This window comes from Cetorhinus maximus, chromosome 4 (genome assembly GCF_964194155.1).
Source record: "Cetorhinus maximus chromosome 4, sCetMax3.hap1.1, whole genome shotgun sequence".
Lineage (NCBI taxonomy): Eukaryota > Metazoa > Chordata > Chondrichthyes > Lamniformes > Cetorhinidae > Cetorhinus > Cetorhinus maximus.
Window position 1 is genome coordinate 143768825 of NC_135882.1, and position 17873 is coordinate 143786697.

Below are 17873 nucleotides of genomic sequence, written 5' to 3' on the forward strand. Positions count from 1 at the left end.
TCCCGAGCTTGCCTTTGCAACTCCACCAACTGTGACATGACCGTGTCCAGAGACTCATCATCTGACTCGGGCTCAGCAAATTTCTGGCCTCCAGTGGTCCACCAAGCCATAAGCCTGGGGAGTCCCTGCTGCTGCCTACTGTGGATCAGAAAGTGTGATGTGCTCACGAGATTGTGATCGCAAGGCTACTCTAAGGCTAGGTCCCAGCAAGGTGCGTCTCTGCGCAGGTGGAGGGTGTGGGTGAGCGCTGTGGTGGAACTTCAAGGAGGGTGCTTCAGATTCCTCTTCAGAGCTTTCTTTGGGGCTTGATTGGAGGCCCTGGGTCATGGACTCCGTTGGCTGTTTGGCAGATGTGCCTGTGAAAGCAAGGAAGGATAATTAGTGCATGGCAGTGGCCTGTGAAACAGGACACATTACTCACAGCATGGATATTTGATGGATCATTTGATGGTCCCTTAGAATCGAATTGACAACCGTCAGGCTTGGTGAGATTTCAGATCATTGAGAAGCCTAATTTTGAATCCACATGTTCTTCTACAATGAGGGCATGTTGTTGCGCAGGGGAGTGGAAATCGCAGCCCTGGGTTGGCTTCCTTCTCTTTCCTCTGCCACTGCCATTCCACGTCACTGTCAAGTCGCTGAGCCTCAAAGTGGCTTGCGCCTTGATGGACTAGGTGGTGCCATGCTGAGCAACTGGCAATATTCTCCTCCCAGTCAGTGGTGTTAATGCTCCATGCTTTAGGGTGACATTGAGCATATCCTTATACCTTTCTCTTTGGCCGCCCTTTGAGCGTTGGCCGATGGAGAGGTGTGAGAAGAGAATCTGCCAAAGGAGGCGGTTTTTGGGCATCCGGACACAATGGCCCATCCATCGGAGTTGGTTCCGTTAGGAGCAGGGCTTCAACGCTGGTAGATGCACCTTCATGGAGGACGTTCGTATTAGTCCAGCGGTCCTCCCATTTAATCCCCAGGATTCACCGCTGATTGGAATTCTCAAGGATCTTAATGTGGCGTCCGTAGGCAGTCCATGTTTCGCTTCAGTACAGGAGGGTGGTCGAAACAACGGCCTTATAAACCAGAGCCTTTGTTGACTTGCAAAGGTCCCTGCTGTCAAAGACATGTTGGCGCAGCTTGAAGAAGGCAGCGCTGGCACAGTTGACTCAGTGTTGGACTTCCTCATCGATGGTAGCCCCTTGGGAAAGGTGTCCTCCAAGATAAGGGAAGTATTGCACATACTCCGGAGCCACTCCATCTACATGGCACAGGGGTGCTCAACTGGCCTGGGGAATGTTGGTGAAGGACCTTCGTCTTGGCGATGTTTAAGGACAGGCCAAGCCTCTTATACAAGGTGTTGAAGAGGTCGAGCGTCCTTTGCATGTCCTGTACAGAGCAAGCCATCACGCAGCAGTCATCAGTAAACTGAAGGTCATGGATGCCCATGGTGGTGAGTTTTGTTTTTGCCCAGAAGTGACCACGGTTGAACAGCTTCCTCTCCAGACAATACTAAATGCTGACACCAGGTGGTAGGTCATCTTGGATGAGGTGGATGATGGTCAGGTAAATGGTGAACAATGTGGGGGTGATCACACAACCTTGTTTGACCGCAGTCCAGATGTGAAAGGTGTCTGTTGGATGTCGCACTGCTGGATCCTCACTTGGTAGAGCACTGCCGACCTCACCGCCAGCACAGGAGTGGTCCAGATCCTCACCAGCCAGCTGGGTGGCTTTGTTTTCAAAATCCATGAGGACCTTGATTTCAGGCAATTTCTCCACCAGTAAGAGACCTCTCCTTCTGTTGTATGCCAGCATGTCCTGCATAAATAGAGATGGAGAGAATGTAAGCAGGATGCCTGCCAGCCCAGATGATCAGTATGCCTGCATGTGTGGGTGGTGAGTGGTCCCACGGATGGGATGAGGACAATGAAGGTGTGTGTGAGAGAGTGAATGGTGATGTCCCTTGAACTGGCAGTGAGTGAGGGCCCTGTGGATGTGTGACGGGTTTGTGAGTGTGAGAGTTGAGAGTGATGAGCAGAGAGACTTACCCTGGCGGGACAGAAGAGATCATTCATCCTCCTGTGGTACTGGGTGGCTGTCCTCTTTTGTAAGGTATTGGCGCTGACCACCACAGCCACCGTCTCCCAAGCCGGATTGGTGGAGTTGCTGCACATCCTGTGGCCAGAGCGCGGTAGATAACATCACAGTGAACCTCCACTGCGTCCAAAAGGTGTTCCAGGCATGCGTCGTTGAACCTCGGGGCTGCAGTCTTTTTACCTTCCAGGACCGTGTCTTTGCAGCAGTCGTGGGCTGAAAGCACTGAGAAGTGTCCACGTGGCTGGACTTTAAATATGGTGCCTGGCGTGATGAAGCGGCAAGATGATGGCGTAGCGGGTGAATGAGAGCCTGCCCGCCATGAAAATGGTGTGTTTCCTGGGAAAGCATACTTAATGCGGCGAGTTTGGGACAATAGTGTGAAAAGCCGCCATTGCAGCCGGCGGGTAAAACGTTGCTTTACCCGCCCGCTCCCGCACTTAGTACAAATCTAGAATGATTCTGCCCATGGTCTCTCCGTGTTCTTCCGACCAAAATGAATCACATTTCTTCACGTTTCTCTGCATTGAACTTCAGCTAAACATAGGAACATAGGGTAGGATTTTCCACACCCGCTAGCCACCGGGATCTTCCCGTCTTGCCACAAGTCAGTGGACTTCTGGCTGGGGCGCCACCTCGCCCACGGCAGGTCCCGCCCGCGATGGGGCCGGAAAATCCCTGCCATAGAAACTAGGAGGAGTAGGCCATTCAGCCCTTCGAGCCTGCTCCACCATTCAATATGATCAAGGCTGATCCTCTATCTCCATGCCATTTCCTGCTTTTTCTCCATACCCCTTGATGCCCCTAATATCCAAAAATTGATCAATTTCTTTCTTGAATATACTCAGTGACCTGGCCTCCACAGCCTTCTGTGGCAGAGAATTCCACAGGTTGACCACCCTCTGAGTGAAGAAGTTTTTCCTCATCTCAGTCCTAAATGGCCTGCCCCATGTCCTGAGGCTGTGGCCCCTGGTTCTAGACTCCCCAACCAGGGGAAACATCTTCTCTGCGTCTAGTCTGTCTAGCCCTATTAGAATTTTATACGTTTCAATCAAATCCCCTCTCATTCTTCTAAACCCTAGTGAATACAGGCCCAGTCAAACCAATCTCTCCTCATACTACAGTCCTGCCATCCCCGGGATCGGCCTAGTGAACCTTCACTGCACTCCCTCTATGGCAAGTATATCCTTTCTTATGTAGGGAGACCAAAACTGCACGCAATACTCCAGGTGTGGTCTCACCAAGGTCCTGTATAGCTTCAGTAAGACATCCCTACTTCTCAACTCAAGTCCTCTTGCAATGAAGGCCAACATGCCATTTCCCTTCCGAATTGCTTGCTGCACCTGCCTGTTTACTTTCGTTGACTAGTGTAAAAGTACCCAGATCCCTTTGTACATCCACATTTCCCAATATTTCACCATTTAAATAATAATCTGCCTTTCTGTTTTTCACACCGTAGCGTATAACTTCACATTTAGCCACGTTATACTGCATCTGCCATGGGTTTGCCCACACACACAACTTATCTAAGTCGCCCTGAAGCTTCCTTGCATCCTCCTCACAACCCCGCCCAGTTTTGTATTGTCAACAAACTTGGAAATATTGCATTTGGGTTCACTTTTTTTTTGCTTGGGAGCTACTTCATGGACAAAGATGAGAATTGAATTCATTTTCATCCTCTCCTTCCCCAAAGAATGACCACAAGTTTGGGAAAGTTTATTTTTCCCTGTCAATACTTTGGCACTGCTGAATCAGAGAGCATGAGTTCATCTTTTAAATGGATGCTATTGATCATTTTATTTGAAGTATGTCACTTCTATGCTGTATATTATGGCTCATCTGTGAAAAGTGAGGTAGAGCACCTGTCATTCTTTCATCGTTTGCGATTTCCCCCCACACTTTTGCCATTTTCTGTCCTTTTGAAGGGAAGATATTTATCAAACATGTACATTGCGAACTTGAAACAAAAAGACAGCAATATGCAGAAATCATTGAAACACCTTTGAGAAGTACCTTTCGGGGGAGGCGCTGGCATCATGGTGTTGTCACTGGACTAGTAATCCAGAGACCCAGGGTAATGCCCCGGGGGCCAGGGATGCCACCACAGCAGATGGTGAAATTTGAATTCAATAAACATCTGGAATTATAAGTCTGATGATGACCATGAAACTATTGTCAATTGTCATAAAAATCCATCTGGTCCACTAATGTCCTTCAGGAAAGGAAATCTGCCATCCTTACTTAGTCCGGCCTACATATGACTCCAGATACACAGCAACGTGGTTGACTCTTAAAGCCCACTGAAATGGCCTAGCAAGCCACTCAATTGAATTAAACCACTAAAATAAAGTCTGAAAGGAATGGAACTGAATGGACCACCCGGCACCAACCTCAGCACCCGAAATGGCAATGACAAACTAAGCCATGTCGACCTTGCAAAGAGCTCCTTAATAACATCTGGGGGCTAGTGCCAAAATTGGGAGTGCCGTCTCACAGAATAATTAAGCAATAGCCTGACACAGTCATACTCATGAAATCATACCTTCCAGACAATGTCCCAGATACCACCATCACCATCCCACCTAAGGACAGGCCCAAGAGAGGTGGTGGAACAGTTCGGAGGGAGTTGGCCTGGGAGTCCTCCACATCAACTCTGGACCACGTGAAGTCTCAGGTCAAACACAGGCAATGAAACCTCCTGCTGATTACTACAGACCGCCACCCGCCACCACCCTGCTCGACTAATGAATCAGTACTCTGCCATGTTAAGCATCACTTGGAGGAAGCATGGTGGGTGGCAAGGTGCAGAACGTACTCTGGGTGGGAGACTTCAATGTCCATCACCAAGAATGGCTCAGTAGCATCACTACTATTGGCCAGTAGTAAGCTGGCAGAGTCCTAAAGAACATAGCTGCTAGACTGGGTCTGCGGAAGGTAGTGAGGGAACCTGCAAGAGGGAAAAATATACTTGCGCTCATCTTCACCAACCTGCCTGTCGCAGATGCATTTGTCCATGACATTAATCGGTAGGACCACCACAGTCCGTGTGGAGGCGAGGTACCGTCCTCACATTGAGGATATCCTCCATTGTGTTGTGTGATACTTCCACCGTGCTAAATGGGATAGTTTTCGAACAGATCTACAACTCAAGGCTGGGCAACGATGAGGTGATGTGGGCCATCAGCAACAACAGAATTGTACTCAACCACAATCTGTAAGCCCAGCATATACCTCAGTCTACCATTACCCCCAAACCAGGGGGTCAACCCTAGATCAACGAAGAGTGCAGGAGGGCATGCCAGGTGCAGCACCAGACATATCTAAAAATGAAATGTCAACCTGGTGAAACTATAACACAGGACCACTTGTGTGCCAAAGAGCATAAGCAGCAAGTGATAGACAGAGCTAAGCGATTTCACAACCAATGGATCAGATCCAAGCTCTGCAGTCCCGCCACATTTAGTCATGAATAGTAGTGGACAATTAAGCATCGCATTGGAGGAGGAGGCTCCACGAATATTCCCATCCTCAATGATGAGGGAGCCCCGCACATCAGTGCAATAGATAAAGCTGAAGCATTTGCAAGAATCTTCAGCCAGAAGTGCCGAGTGGATGATCCATCTCGGCCTCCTCCAGAGGTCACCAGCATCAAGATGCCAGTCTTCAGCCAATTCAATTCACTCCACGTGATATCAACTAATGGCTGAAAGCACTGGATATTGTGAAAGCTATGGGCCTATGAGCCCAGTAATTGTACTGAAGGCTTGGGCTCCAGAACTTGTTGCGCCCCTAGCCAAGTTGTTCCAGTACAGCTACAACACTGGCATCTACCAGGCAGTGTGGAAAATTGCTCAGGTATGTCCTGTACACAAAAACCAGGACAAATACAACCCGGCCAATTACCATCCCATCAGTCCACCATCGATCATCAGTGAAGTGATGGAAGGGGTCATCAACAGTGCTATCAAGCGGCACTTGCCTAGCAATAACCTGCTCACTGACGCTCACTTTGGATTCGCCAGGGCCACTCAGTTCCTTGACCCCATTGCAGCCTTGGTTCAAACATGGACAAAAGAGCTGGATTCCAAAGGTGAGGTGAGACTTCAAGGCAGCATTTGACCGAGTGTGGCATCGAGGAGCCCCAGCAAAACTGGGTCAATGGGAATCAGAGTGAAAACTCTCTGTGGGTTACCTAGCACAAAGGAAGATGGTTGTGGTTGTTGGAGGTCAATCATCTCAATTCCAGGCCATCGCTGCAGGAGTTCCTTGAGGTAGTGTCCTAGGCCCAACCACCTTCAGCTGTTTCATCAATGACCTTCCTCCCATCATTAGGTCAAAAGTAGGGTATTTGCTGATGATTGCACAATGTTCAGTTCCCATCACAACTCCTCCGACACTGAAATAGTCCATGGCCAAATGAGAAAGACCTGGACAATATCCAGGCATAGGCTGAAAAGTGACAAGTAAGATTCATGCCACACAAGTTTCAGGTAATGACCATCTCCAACAAGAGAGAATCTAACCATCGCCCCTTGACATTCAATGGCATTACCATCGCTGAATCCCTCACTAACAACAACCCGGCGGTTACCATTGATCGTAAACTGAACTGAACTCGCCAAATAAATACAATGGCTCCAAGAGCAGGTCAGAGGCTAGGAATCCTGTGGCGAGTAATTTACCTCCTGACTCCCCAAAGCCTGGCCACATCTACAAGGCACAAGTCAGGTGAAATACTCTCCACATACCTGGATGAGTGGAGCTCCAATAACACTCAAGAAGCTTGACACCATCCAGGACAAAGCAGCCCACTTGATTGGCTCCATCCACAAACGTTCACTCTCTCCACCACTGACGAACATTGGCAGCTGTGTATACCATCTACAAGATTGACTGCAGAAACTCAGCAAGCCTCCTTAGACAGCACTTTCCAAACCCATGACCACAACCATCTAGAAGGACAAGGGCAGTAGACAAATAGGAGCACCACCTCCTTGAAGTTCCTCTTCAAGCCATTCAACATCCTGACTTGGAAATATATTGCCATTCCTTCGCTATTTCTGGATCAAGATCCTGGAACTCCCTCCCTAACAACACTGTGGGTGTACCTGCACCACATGGACTGCAGCGGTTCAAGAAGGCAGCTCAAGGGGAATCAGGGATGGACAAAAAGTGCTGGCCTAGCCAGCGACGCCCACATCCCATGAACAAAGGAAAAAAAAGTGTCAAGCAGGCCTCTGTTTTGCAAAACACAAGTGATAAGGAGAAAGGAGGCAAATTCCACAGACTGAAAAATTAAACCAAATTATCAAAGACTCAGATGCAGTTAGAATTATTAAAAAGGATGACACATCAGAGATACACAAGGCCTTAAGAGGATCTGCACACAGATAAGGGAAACCTGCATGTTCCAATTGTTCAAGAAGACCAGCAATGGCATATGGTTTAACCTCTTGGGAAGTTGAGTGGCACACAATAGCCAACCATCCTTTATTAATGCCTAACTATACTGGGTGATTGAAACAAATGGGGCTTTCACAAACTTTTACTCACATCCCATATAGCAAGAAACATATTAAAATAGGATATTGTAACAGATCAGGCACTGAAATTGAAGGGAGCCTAAAACAAACTCCACCAAGAGGATATCCCAATAGAAAAATAATCAAGGGTCACATGAGCACTGATAACTCTGCTCCCATGACACAGATTCCTTGGTTAAATGTCATCTGTATTGTTTGAAACTGTCTTTTTGCTTGTGTACTCTGTTGTGGCACTGTATGCAATGTTAACTCATTAGAAGTAACTTTGATTAATGAACATAGTTAGTGTAATTTTCTTTGGCTGGCTACTGTCCAGGTCCTTGAGTCACTGGAACATTTGTACCCCCACAATCTCTTGAAGAATATGCCCCATGTAGCGGTACAGTTTGAAGGTGCTAGCAATCCGCTGCCACCTCAAGTGCCATTCTTCATGAATGAACCTAATTATTTGACTTTACAGACGAACTTGATTTTTTCTCACAATACCCACACATACCAGCAGATGTTATCATATGGCAATCAGGTGTAGTAAGCTTGAATTATTTTCCTTCTTTAGTTTAGGAATACTGATGATAAATCCAGCATCTTAACTGTTGCATTAGATGAGATAATTAGTTAACTCATGACAAAGCAAGGGTATTTCCTCTTTAAATAACAATTATGGTTTATGGGCTTTACCAATGACATTAATGAACTATGATAGCGTCCCATGAAGAACCTGACAGTTACTAATGAACAATGGATCTCTAAACTTAGCAACTGTTACTCAGCTTTCAATCTTGGACTTATACGTATTTAAATCAAAATGCAAGACTTTTCTCAAATTATTAACCTGAACTTAAAAGTGCGAAATAACAGATGAAACAGTGTAACCCACTTCAGTTCAGGGACTACCTTTAATCATCACTTAAGTAACAAGACTTATTGGTGGTGCAGGTCTGATAACTTACCTGGATGATATGTTGTGATGTGAGACTTGATCAGACGATCATCAGAAAAAGATTTTTCACAGACAGGGCAAGTATAAGTCTTCTTATCCTGAATGGAAACATTGCGAAACAAAGAATCAGAAATTCTCAGCACAATAATTTTATTTTGCATGTACATATATACATATAACCATCTGTATAAAGAATTGTGCCTATATTTTGCGTCCTGCTGATCCGTTTCATCTTTGTCAACTACATGACTCTGATATCTTTCATACCATCAGTATGGAAAACCATAAACCATCCTGACTTGGAAATATATCATTGTTCCTTCTTCATCACTAGGTCACAATTCTGGAACTTCCTAACAGCAGTGAGTGAGCACCTTTGAAAAAAAAAAACTGCAGCAGTTCAAGGAGAAGGTCCACCATCACCTTCTTAAGGGAAACTAGGGATTACCAACAAATGCCAGACAGCCTTGCTAGCAATGCCCACATCTTGAGAATAAATAATAAAACCATCAACCTTGATTTTTGCAGAAGTGTGGAAACGCCGTGGTACATCCAAAATGGTGGCGTGGTCCTGGATCCGGAAGCCCCACCCCCATATCCGTTAGACACCATTTTTGCCAGGGGGAATAGGTGGGTGGGAGGGATATGACTCCCACTTGTGGGAAACCCAAATTTAGCTAGGCCATATGAATTCAATGCTGATTTCAACTGGACCCATTTTCATTGCAGCAAGAGACTTATCCCGCAGTCTTGGAGTTATGATTACAGCATTATTGATAGTTGGTTGCTTTCCACAACATACAATTATCACAGAGGGGAGGGGGTTGTAAATTCACAGTTTGATTAACAGCTCAAACAGGTTATTAAAGGACTTGCTGTCTTTGAGGTGGGATTATGAATACAACTCTGCTTGTTTTCATAACAGATTAAGTACCTGAGATGATTTAAAATGTTTTGAATGGGTGTTCATGAATAAGAGTAATTTTTTTTATACAGTGAAGTCTATAATAGATATTTAGGACTATTTTATTTCATTTCAGCACATCTTCTGAGTTCTGCTCATGTTGAATGCTGAGTGATTTGGCATGGACTGCGTAAGGGCAAAGGGTGGAGGGGGTCATGAGTTGGCACTAAGCTAGCATGGGGACTACAAGGGGCCATGGCGGTGGGTGGGAGGGCTTGGGTTAGCATGAACGGGTATGGGGAGAGGGTGGGGGACGTTGAGGGCAGGCGGGCCTAATGTTTAAGAAAACAACTAGGAAGAAGTCCCAGAGAGCCAAAACAGGCCTTTTAAACAGCCCACTTGAGCACTCGGTAGCCCCTGCGACCACCTCCAATTTGCGTCTGTGGACGACTCTATCCCACACCCACACCCCCAGAACAACGATATCACCATTTGGGGCACGTTTTCCCAAGGTAGGTGAGGTGAGTCGGGAAATTTCCCGACTCCTACTACCTGACTTGGGAGTGAAAATCCAGGCCATCATGTAAAATACGGGATGTGGAGGATGAATAGCAACATTACAGATCAAGTCTACCCTCCAGCACAAGTTGTTCTCTTATTCATTCATGGGGTATGAATGTTCCTGGCAAAGTGAACATTTATTGCACATCCCGATATAACTGCTAGCCATTTTAGAAGGCAGTTAAGAGTCAACCACATTGCTGTGGGGCTAGAGTCCAACCAAGTAAGATCAGTAGATTTCTTCCCCTAAAGGATGTCAGTGAAGCAGATGGGTTTTTACGACAATTCAGTAGTTTCATGACAGCCATTGCTGATATAAGCTTATCTTTTAATTCTAAATTTAATTGACCGAATCTAAATTCCCCAGCTGCCAAGGTGAGATTGGAACTCATAACCTGGGATCGTTAGCCAACGCCTCTGGATTACTAGTCCAGTAACATAATCACAATGCTACCATACCCCATACAAACCAGAAACTACAAATCGCTAAGTTGCCTCTGACATTTTATGTAAATCTCTGTCAGCATCTAATTGGGCCCAGCTAACTGAATGATTATGTATTGAATCATTGACTAAAAAATTATTAGTTGGAAAACAGTGAGTATAAGGCTGTAATTAATGTCAGATTATATATTATTTACCACTTAAACCTTGTACTGCAACTGATGGTGTCATTTAAACAAAATAAGTCCACGTTCGTTCCCAACTATTAACAGACATATTAGACAGCATCAGATGAAAAAGGTTCTTTATCTGACTTCATTCATTCTGAATAACTACTCTGTTGTATTCTCATTTAGTGTTAATGACCACTTCCAGAAGCAGAGGATGCCTTGGCCTCTTCATAGGCAGAAGGGACCTTAGCAACTTTGATGAGCCAAGCCTCAAAGCAGAACACGGCACAGAAAGGCAAGATTTCACCACATTTCACTATAACATGCCCTGTTAGGATCAGAGACCCTGCCATTGTTAAATTTCTCACAGTAACTTTGTATGTTCACAGAGAGACATCACTGTACACATTCTAGCTGTAAAATCCAATCTGTTGGTATTTTCCAGTCCTAGACCGAGCTAAAGATGTGACCTTATACAATAGCATTTTCCGAGTTCTCTCCTCACCAATTACTTTTTTTCTCTGGGGGATATTAATTTGAGTTCCAGGAAGATCCTGGGAAGTATTTAGTAAAGGGTCGACTGAGTTGCTGAGAAAGGGGTGGTAAGGGCAGCTTTTGACAGAAATGTTACTATCTGGTGCAACAGGTTCACCATATCCTCATGGGATTACATTTAGAGATTATTTAAATATTTTGAAGATTAAGAAGGGAATTGACTAATTATCCAGCCAAATTGTGCACCCCAGTGAAGCTCATGTTAAAAACGTGGAGATTAGGAGTAAGGAGGAGAGTTAGGTAGAATGTTTTCAGTCAAAACGAAAGAGTTGTGAACCAAATCACCAGGGAGGGCCACTAGGGGTGTATATATAAAGTTCCAGCTGCAACTGGAAGCTCATTTTTTGAAACAATCTTGGTATGAAAAGAAAGGACTTTCATATAGCTTCTTTCACGAAGTCAAGGCGTCCCAAAGCACATTGTAGTGAAGTACTTTTGAATATAGGCACAGTTGTAATGAAAGAAACACACCACAGGAAGTCCCTGCAAATAATGCGATAACTGAACAGATAATCTATTTTATAGTGCTGGTGATTGAGAGAAAAATGTTTGCCAATACATCAGGTAAACTCTCCTGCCCTTTTGCAAAATATGAGATCTTTTTCTGCCACTTAAAAGGATAGATCTGGCCTTGCTTTAATGTCTCATCTAAAATAACAGCATTTCTGGCAGTGCTGCAATCCCTCAGTGACAATGAAGTGGCAGCTAGTTTAAGTGCTCGAAGCTTGGAGGCTTAAACCCATGACGTTCTAACTCAGAGGTGAGTGTGCTGCCACCAAGATATCTGGGACGTCCAACCTAAATCGTAATATTCCCTGCCAACTGTCCAGTGGACAAAGGTAGTACTCCATCTATGCTGCACTCTTGTCCATCTTACTGCTGAATGTCCTAATGTAAAAGAATTCTGGACAAAAATGATTTTGCAAGTGTTATAGCAAAGCAATGTGCAATTTCTGAAAGCAAAAGGGACACAGACATGCTCCACTTCATTGCCAGAATGAAACGAATCTCTTACACACTTTTCACAGCTGTTTATCTTTCACCCACTTTCCAAGACGAGGGATTAAACTCTAATTCAGTTGTTTCATTTGGAACACATAATCATTTGCTAACGCTAGCCCGGAATCCAGCGGCAAGCTTCTTTATATTGCTTTTGTTCAATTTATCTCACAGCATGGGATTGCACGCAAACACACTTTTGAATACCAACACCTCCCTTAATCCCAGGGGGAGACAAAAATCAGCTTTGGGTGTTGGTGCAGAAGAGGACTCTAACGCTCTGCTGCTCTATTAGCCTGATTTAAAAATTATTATTCATTCGCTGGATACAGACATTACTGGCAAAGCTTGCATTTATTGCCTATCCACTGTTTCTTTAGAGACAGTGGTGGTAGGCCTTCTTCTTGAACTGCTCCAATCCCTGTCAGGACAGTATTCCCACAATGGTGGCAATTTATACACGAATGACAGTCTCTTGGAATACACGTAATAACAAGGCCCCTGTAATAGCAGGTTATGAGTGTGTTTGATGAAGATGTTCCTTATTCAGATACGTAGGACTCCTATTCTGATATAAGTCTAACATTAGCTGTAGGACAGTTAAAAAGAAAGAAAGATTTGCATTTATATAGCGCTTTTCATGACCACTAGACATCTCAACGTGCTTTATAGAAAATGAAGGACTTTTTGAAGTATATTCACTGTTGTAATGTAGGAAATGGGGCAACCAATTTGTGCTCAGAAAATTCCCACAAACAGCAATGTTATAATGACCAGATAACCTGTTTTTTGTGTTGTTGATTGAGGGATAAACACTAGTCGGGACAATGGGGATAACTACCCTGCTATTCTTCAAATAGTGCCATGGGATCTTTTATCCACTCAAGGAGACAGATGCGGCCTTGGTTTAACATCTCATCTGAAAGATGATTATTGGAATCTCTAATTAAGGTCAAAGAAATTTGAGCTGATGAAAGACAGCAAACATAGATTTTTAGAAGGCAGGTCATGTCCAATAAACCTGACTGCATTTTTTGAAGAAATATTTAAAGTAGTCGACAGGGGATTGTCTATGAATGTAGTTTATCTGGGCTTCCAGGAGGCATTCGATAATGTTCCACTTAAGAGACTGAGATAAAAAACAAAATGCTGGAAATACTCAGCAGGCCACATATCCAAGTTTGCTGATGACATAAAGAATTGGTGGTAAGTACTGCAGATGGAAGTATAAAATTACTAGGAGAAGGAATAGATCTGAATGTTATTTCAAAGGTAAAAAGCTAGGAACAGAGCAGGAAAAAAAGATTTAGGGATCCACGTACACTGATCATTAAAACATAGTAGTCAGGTACATTAAAAAAGGCTAATGGAACATTAAGGTTTTAAGAAAAGGATACAGTATAAATTTTTGCTCACTTTGAAATTTGGCATTCTCACGTCTGTCTTGATGAGTGCAAGATGAAAAGCTTTGACAGCATGTCTGTGTTTTCAGCAATACTTTTTTATTCTTGTACTTATACAGTGGCAGAATTGGACAGAGTCAGCATGGATTTATGAAAGGGCAATCATACTTGACAAATCTACTGGAAGCTTTCCAGGATGTAACTAGTAGGGTTGATGAGGGGGAGCCAGTGGATGTGGTTTATTTGGACTTTCAGAAGGCTTTCGACAAAGTCCCACATAAGAGATTGGCGTGTAAAATTAAAGCGCATGGGGTTGGGGGACGTGTATTGAGATGGATAGAAAACTGGTTGGCAGACAGGAAACAAAAAGTAGGAATAAACGGGTCCTTTTCCAAAGGCAGGCAGTGACTAGTGGGGTACCACAGGGATCGGTGCTGGGACCCCAGTTATTCACAATATATATTAATGATTTAGATGAGGGAATTAAATGTAATATCTCCAAATTTGCAGATGACACAAAGCTGGGTGGGAGGGTGAGCTGTGAGGAGGATGCAGAGATGCTTCAGTGTGATTTGGACAAGCTGAGTGAGTTGGAAAATGCATGGCAGAGGCAGTATAATGTGGATAAAAGTGAGGTTATCCACTTTGGTAGCAAAAACGGGAAGGCAGATTATTATCTGTTTGGCTATAAATTGAGAGAGGGGAATGTGCAACGAGACCTGGGTGTCCTTGTACACCAGTCGCTGAAGGTAAGCATGCAGGTGCAGCAGGCAGTAAAGAAGGCAAATGGTATGTTGGCCTTCATAGCAAGAGGATTCGAGTACAGGAACAGGGATGCCTTGCTTCAATTATACAGGGCCTTGGTGAGACCACACCTGGAATATTGTGTGTAGTTTTGGTCTCCTTATCTGAGGAAGGATGTACTTGCTGTAGAGGAAGTGCAGCAAAGGTTTATCTGACTGATTCCTGAGATGGCGGGACTGACATATGAGGAGAGATTGAATCGATTAGGATTATATTCGCTGGAGTTCAGAAGAATGAGGAGGGATCTCATAGAAACCTATAAAATTCTAACAGGGCTAGACAGCGTAGATGCAGGAAGGATGTTCCCGATGGTGGGGGAGTCCAGAACCAGGGGTCACAGTCTGAGGATATGGGGTAGACCACTTAGGTCTGAGATGAGGAGAAATTTCTTCACCCAGAGCGTGGTGAGTCTGTGGAATTCGTTAGCACAGAAAGTAGTTGAGACCAAAACATTGTATGCATTCAAGAAGGAGTTAGACATAGCTCTTGGGGTCAAGAGGGAATGGGGAGAGAGAGGGAGCAAGCTATTGAGTTGGATGATCAGCCATGATCAAAATGAATGGCGGAGCAGGCTCGAAGGACCAAATGGCCTACCCCTGCTCCTAGTTTCTATGTTTCTATAAACTGTATCTGATCCTTTTTATTCCTAATCTCCACTCATTCCAATTCCTAATCTTCTGAACCAAGATTTTTTTTACTGTTGTCCTTATGTCATCCTTTAAAAAGAGAGTAGAGCGTGAGGAGAATTAATTTAAAAAGAGCAGGGAGACTTCATTTAAAAAGAGCGGGGAGGCTTTATTTAAAAAAAACACGGAGACCGGGGAAACTTCATTTAAAAAAGAGGGCAGAGTTTGTTTAGGTCTCGAGTATTTTTCTCACTCTCTTTTTTAAACATATCTTGTTTAGTATAAGATCAACACTGGGGTGTAAAGAAATAAATTCTAATAGAGTGTAAAAGTCAGGGGATTCTTCAAGTTTGAAGAGCAGGGATACTAGAGTAATTAATTAATAAATTAAATAAAATATGAAAGTGATGACAGGATGGGTGATGTGTTGCTGCTGCAGGATGTGGGTTCTGCTGGACACCAAGGTGATCCAGAGCCAACACATCTGTAGTAAGTGTTTCCAGCTTGAGGAACTTTGGATCCAAGTTGAGGAGCTGGAGTCTGAGCTGCAGACATTGTGCCACATCAGCGGGGGGGAAGTTACCTGGACACTTTGCTCCAGGAAGCGGTCACCTCAGATTTTTGGTCTGTGATCAGGGATATGAGGGTGTGACTGCAGGTGAGGCAGGTATGGGGGCACAGGGGAGTAGCGTTCAAGGAGCCTTGGCCCCTACAATTGCCCAACAGTTATGAGGTTCTTGCAAGCTCTGTGGACAAGAGTGGGGACTGCAGGGGGGTTGAGTGAACTGACCACTGCACTGTGGTACAGTGAGCCATTCAAGTGGGGGGAGGAAATAGGAACATAGTCGTGGTAGGGAGCAGTATAATTAAGGGGGGTAGTTACTGTTCTCTGCAGCCGTGAGCAATAGTCCGGAAGGCTGTGTTGCCTGTTCGGTGCCAGGATTAAGGACATCACCTCAGGACTGGAGAGGAACTTGGTGTGGCAGGGGAGGGATCCAATTGTCGTCGTTCATGTTTGTACCAACGACATTGGTAGGACTAGAAAGGAGGTTGTGCTGAAAGAATTTGAACAGTTAGGAGCTAAATTAAAAAGCAGAACCTCCAAGTAATCTTGGGATTACTCCCCATTCCACAGGCAAACTGGCATAGGGCAAATAAAGTCAAGGAGATAAATGTGTGGCACAAAGATTGGTGTGGAAGGAATGGGTTTCAGTTCATGGGGCACTGGCACCAGTACTGGGGTAGAAGGGAGCTGTTCTGGTGGGACAGGCTTCACTTGAACTGTGCTAGGACCAGAGTCCTGGTGAATCGAATCTATAGAGAAAGCTTTAAACTAAATAGAGTTGGGAGGGGTGGTTCTGGAAAGGAGATGCATAAGCTTACAAATCAAAAGGATATGGCAGCATTGCTGGGCAGCTATTTAGGTAATGATACCCAGGGTGTGACAGGAAGAGGCAGAGTGTACAAACATAATAAAAAGCAGCAAATAGGGTCAAAGGGGGGAAAAATGGTAAAAAGGCAAAATTAATGGCTCTTTACTTGAATGCACATAGTATGCATAACAAAATAAATGAATTAACAGCACAAATAGAGGTTAATGGGTATGATCTTATAGGCATTACAGAAATATGGTTACAAGGAGATCAAAGTTGGGAACTAATTATTCAGGCTATGTGACTTTTTGAAAGGACAGGCAGGAAAGAATGGATGGTGGGGTAGCTTTGTTAGTTGTTAGAATAAGTACAATTGCAAGAAATGATCTTGGATCGAAAGATGTAGAATCCATGTAGATGTGGAATAAGAATTAACAAGGAGAAGACGACGCTGGTGGGAGCAGTCTATAGGCCCTCTAACAGTAGCTATATTGTAAGACAGTGATACTGTACCTAGACCACATGGACTGCAGCGGTTCAAGAAGGTAACTCACCACCACATTCTCAAGGTCAATTAGGGATGAGCAATAAATACTGGCCCATCCAGCGAAGCCCACATCCCATGAACGAATAAAAACAAAAATCAGGGGATAATGAGAGCATGTAAAAAAGGCAGGACATTAATCATGGATGACTTTATTCTTCACGTAGATTGTGAACATCAAATTGGCAGAGGTAGCCACGAGCAAGAAATCATAGAACATAATCAGGACAGTTTCCTGAAACTGTATGTTGTGGATCCAACCAGGGATCAGGCTATTTTGGATCTGGAAAGTGTAATGAAGCAGGTTTAATAAATCATCTCAGAGTAAAAGATCCCCTAGGAAACAGTGACCATAACATGGTAGAATTAAACATTCAGTTTCAGAGTGAGAAACTTGGGTCGGAAACAACTGTGTTAAACTTAAATAAGGGTAATTACAAAGGAATGAGGGCAGAGTTGGCTTGAGTGGACTTGGAAAGGAGTTTAGCAGAAAAGATAGCTGATGAACAATGGTAGACGTTTAAGAAAATAGTTAATGGCTCACAACAAAGATCTGTCACTGTGAAGAAGAAGGATTCTAAGAAGGGGATAAACCAACCATGGATAACAAAGGAAGTTGAGGATAGTATCAAGTTGAAAGAAAAAGCATACAATGTGGCAAAGACTTGTGGTAAGCCAAAGGATTGGGAAAGTGTTAAAAACCAAGACAAGATGACCAAAAAATAATACAGGGAGAAAATAAACTTTGAGGGTAAACTAGCAAGTAATATAAAAAAAGGACAGTAAGAGCTTCTTTAAATATGTAAACAGGAAGAGAGAGGCCGAAGTGAACATAGGCCCTTTAGAGAACAAGGCTGGGGAAATAATAATGGGGAAACAGGAGATGGCAGAGGAGTTGAATAAATACTTTGCATCAGTC

At 44.2% G+C, this 17873-nt stretch overlaps 1 protein-coding gene across 6 annotated transcripts in view; it reads right to left on the minus strand.

Moving 5' to 3' along the window:
• Nucleotides 1-17873, minus strand: part of zfat (zinc finger and AT hook domain containing) — a 200467-nt gene that overhangs the window by 74115 nt on the left and 108479 nt on the right. For all 6 annotated transcript variants that reach the window (XR_013576453.1, XR_013576454.1, XM_078540954.1 and 3 more), the window contains exon 8: nucleotides 8582-8669. Coding sequence is in view for 4 of the 6 variants with exons in the window: in XM_078540954.1 (XP_078397080.1) it covers nucleotides 8582-8669 (88 nt within the window). In the remaining 2 variants the exon portion in view is untranslated. The remainder of the gene's footprint in view (nucleotides 1-8581; nucleotides 8670-17873) is intronic.